General features: G+C 38.2%; 1 protein-coding gene across 1 annotated transcript in view; it reads right to left on the bottom strand.

Annotated features, from left to right (window-relative positions):
- PAX9 (paired box 9) overlaps nt 1-3,424 on the bottom strand; it is a 27,284-nt gene extending 23,860 nt beyond the window's left edge. The window contains exons 1-2 of the mRNA XM_072427636.1: nt 3,190-3,424; nt 2,081-2,707 (exon numbers count right to left, since the gene is read on the bottom strand). Coding sequence (XP_072283737.1) covers nt 2,081-2,707; nt 3,190-3,424 — 862 coding nt within the window. The remainder of the gene's footprint in view (nt 1-2,080; nt 2,708-3,189) is intronic.
- Between the last annotated feature and the right edge of the window lie 856 nt (nt 3,425-4,280).

The following is a 4,280-nucleotide window of genomic DNA, read 5'->3' as shown; positions in this document are numbered from 1 at the left end:
TATGTAATATTAATTACACTATTACAACATTTATATATATATATATATATATATATATATACACATTTTTTTATTATTATTATTTTATTTGTAACTTTTGTTTATATATTTAACCAAGTCCTATAAGCAGGAATGTATTTGTCTTTCCCTGTTTCCTTTGAGTGTATACAGTTTTATTGGTGTCCCCACTGTGTCTGATACATTTGTCCCCCTCCTGTCCCCCTCTCCACATTTATAACCAGTTCACACTTTCTCCTGTCCTGTGTCACAGACCAGGGTTCGGCCAATAAATTAGCAATTTTGTTACAAAGAGTGTAACAACAAAAAAAAAGCTAATGATCTAAGCAGTCCCAGCAGCAGTAGTCCTGGTCAGTGAGCTCAGGAATCTTTCCTCCACATAGCTGAGACACAGAGGAACAAACCCAGACAGTCCCCTCCAAGGCCTGACTGCCAATGTGGTGTTAATAAAAGAGGAAACCATTAGAGGGATCTACAAACATTCCCAATTTGTAATCCAATTCTCCAGTGTGAGGGCCTTTTTCTAACCATCATTGCAGGAAATGGTAATCTCTGTATATTTCTCTAGAAGGCTGGCTGTCTTTGGAGGTAAATAGGATGCAGAATAAACAGGACTTTCTCTAATGAAGCAATTAATAGGCTCTGCCTAATGGAGCAGGCCTTGTTGGGTACAGGGGTAGGTTTAGGAGGGGCATTTATTGCAGGCAGCCCCAGTCCTATAGGCACTTGTCATGAGATGGCAAACAAGGCCTCCTACCCTGTCCTATCCCCTCCTGGATTAGGAAGGAAGAAAATAAGCAGAAAATGAGTCTCTAGGTGAACAAGCAATTCTCTCCTTCTGTTCAGAGTATGCCCAGAGGTTGTACTTTGTGCCTAAGAATGAAACCAATTATCTGACATTTGAACTTCCTGTCTGGGTAAATTTAGGCTGATTGCACAAACTCAAGAAGTGAAACTTTTCCTTAATTTCCAGCAGGCATTATGCTGATGACAAATTCCTGTTTTTAGCAAAAGTGAAATGCTTTTTCTCCTTTAGACCTCAGCTGTGAGTAATGGCCTATTTATACATCATGTCTGACAGATAGGCATGGATGGGCACCTAGCTGGCTTCCCTTGGGCTGGCAGGACTTATCTGCCACTTTCACCCACCATACCAATAGAATCCAAACCTCTATTGGAAGCTTTTTATAAAGTCATTATTACTGCTGACATAGGGCCTGTAAAGTAAAATATTTATAACACTGCTGCTTTATTTGGGAATACCTGAGAAACCAAAATAAATATTATACTTTGTTTCATTTGTAATATATATAATAATAAATATCTACACTGCAATCAGTTTATGATCAATGGAAGCCTGATGTATTGTTATTATGCATTCACCAACTTATACAATGTATGTTTATGATGATACTTTTTGCTACTTTATTGTATAATAGAAACATTTTATATTTTGTGTTTCAGATTAGTCCTAATTCCTATAAAATAAAGGCAGCATCTCCTTTCTATAATAAATCCATTTACATTGATTGTAAATGTTCCAAATAGAGGGAATACATGCAATCAATGTAAATAGATTTATTATATTTTGTGTTTTAATTGTGTAACGAATTGCCTGCACAAATATATGAGTTAGATATATATTATATGTTACTGTTTATATAGGTATTTACTGTTTATATATATAGAATGTTGGAAAGTAATATTACCTTAATGAATATATTTAACAATAAAAGCCATATGAATTTGTAGATTTATAAATACATTTAGAATTGATATATATTATTACATATACATATTATTTTTGCTTCTAAGTTTGATAAGTATATTTGATTAGATATATCTGTATTTTTATCTTATTATATATATTGATTTACCTAAGGAGTTGAGAATCTTTATTACAAATTGTACACATTACTTATTCATGTGAAAAGCAAATAATGACATGATGAATAATTGCTGTGAATTTTTCCATCATGATTGGTGTATTTGCTATGATGATTATGTGTCCATGTGTATGTATGTTACTTTTTAGTATAAATTGACCTTTCTGTGGACTTACCTTGATCTGTGATGGATCTAATCCCCAGGATATCAGTGACAGAGTGTGATGAGGGCCAGGTCCTGGCCACTGCCATGGTGCTGGGTATGGAGTGCATTCCAGGGGGTGTGGGCACCTTGGCACCAGCTGCGATGGGGTTGGGGTAAGGGTAGATATGATTGTATGGGAGTGCAGAGGTGGCTGTAGCATGGTGATGCTGTTTATGATTCTCATAGTGACTTTGCTGGGACAAATTGCCGATTTTATTTCTGAGGATCCTGCTGATAGAGCTGACTGATGGCACGTTGTATTTGTCGCACACCCCATCTGCCAGCAGCCGGTCTCTGATCTCCCAGGCGAATATCCCGGGGTCCCTCTGTTTGTAGGTCCTGATGTGTTTCACCACTGTGGGGGTGGTGACCCGGGGTTTGCTGCCCCCGATTGCTCCTGGCAGGATGGATCCGGTCTCATTGTACCTGGCCAGGATTTTACTGACACATCCATGGGACACCCGCAGCTGCCGACTGATATCACATGGTCTGATGCCAAGCTGTGCCAGCTCCACAATCCTCAGCCTGATGGCATTGGGCAGAGGTCTGCCATTCACAAATACCCCTCCTAGCTGGTTGACTTCTCCAAAGGCTGGCTCTGTGGAAGGAGAGGAGACAGCTCAGTCACTGATTTGCAGAATACTAAAGGAGTGGAATAATTACACTTTTTGAATTTGGCTATTTAAAGTGAACCCAGGTTCACCCAGTCTGCAAGATTCATTTGGCTGCAGTGAATGAGGAAATATTTAGTTCCTGATCCTAAACTGAACTAATATAACAGCCAATCAGAAACAAGCTTTCACTTTTCTCACAACCCTAATGCGGTGAGAGATTAAGTTTGATTGGTTGATATGACTGCATTTTATATGAAAGCAATGTAAGGGGCAATGTCTGCCATATAAAGGAGTGTCACTCACCTCCATGGCAGCCAAGGGGTTAAACACAGCTTTATCTGCACAGAGATCCCAGACAAAGTCATTGTAATGAAGCCTTGTGCTAATGATCCTGAACATGGGGCCAGAATCGTGTACAGGACTGGTGTGGTGAAGAGATTCAGCCCCTCCAGATGCCCCCACTTACCCATCACTGAGGATGCTTGGAGCCGGATAAAGGTGAGGACTCCTGGCTCGGAGGATCTCACTATTCCCTCTAATACAGCGTGGGCTGGGTACGGCTGGGCTGGACTGTCATCCGCACAGGACACGCCTCTTATGGGCGGGTCGAGGGAAAAGGCTACCCGCGATTGGACGCCTGCGGTGACAGACAGGAGAATAGTGACCGTGCCAATGCTGTCCGCTGAATCCCTTCCAAGCATGCTCTGCACCTGGATTACTGATTACAGGAGGGGAAGGATATTATTTACCCTGAGATGAGGTAAGTCCCATAAACACTGCAATATGGACCCCCCTTAACCCTTCCCTAGCCAGGGGGACAGGAGATCCCCAATACACTACCCAATGCTCACATCAGGACTGACACTTCTCAAATCAATGTCCAAGGGAAGGAAATCATGTGTGGCTTGGATCCGTATTGTACAGATTTGTATTTAGCAAAGATCTGCTATATCTGTAGTTTTATATTTTATTTGTAGTATATAATATGTATCTATAAATGATCACATTATGTATTATGAGAAAACATGTGTGTGTTATATTCCCATAATTATAATATATAATGCGATTATTTATAGCTATATATCAAATAAATGTGTGAAATTCACTTTAATTATTTAATCAAGTGAAAAGAAAATCCATATTTAACTTTTTATCCACATAGAAATTAATAACTGAATGTAATATTTTTGTAATAATAATTGAAATTGTATAACTATAATGTGTGACTTAAAAATCACTATATATATAAATATACAAATATATACTATGTGACTGATGTGACTTCAGAATCTTTACACAATTTATTAATTCATGCAAAAAAAAAACAAATTCCTGGTAGCTTATTCATCTGAAGACGATTTGACTATTAAATAAAGACAAGTGAATATGTGTTATCCAATTTTCATTCAATTTATTGAGTGATAATTTGTCAGCTCCCTTGGTAATTATAATATGAAATCTACACATACATATCTTTCACTTCATTGCAAAAATGGTATTTGTAAATCGCAGTAATAATAGTAAAACAAAATATATTTGAATATTTAATCCTGCGGC

Source organism: Pyxicephalus adspersus, chromosome 12 (genome assembly GCF_032062135.1).
Source record: "Pyxicephalus adspersus chromosome 12, UCB_Pads_2.0, whole genome shotgun sequence".
Taxonomy (NCBI): Eukaryota; Metazoa; Chordata; class Amphibia; order Anura; family Pyxicephalidae; genus Pyxicephalus; species Pyxicephalus adspersus.
This window is presented reverse-complemented; position numbering and strand designations above follow the sequence as displayed.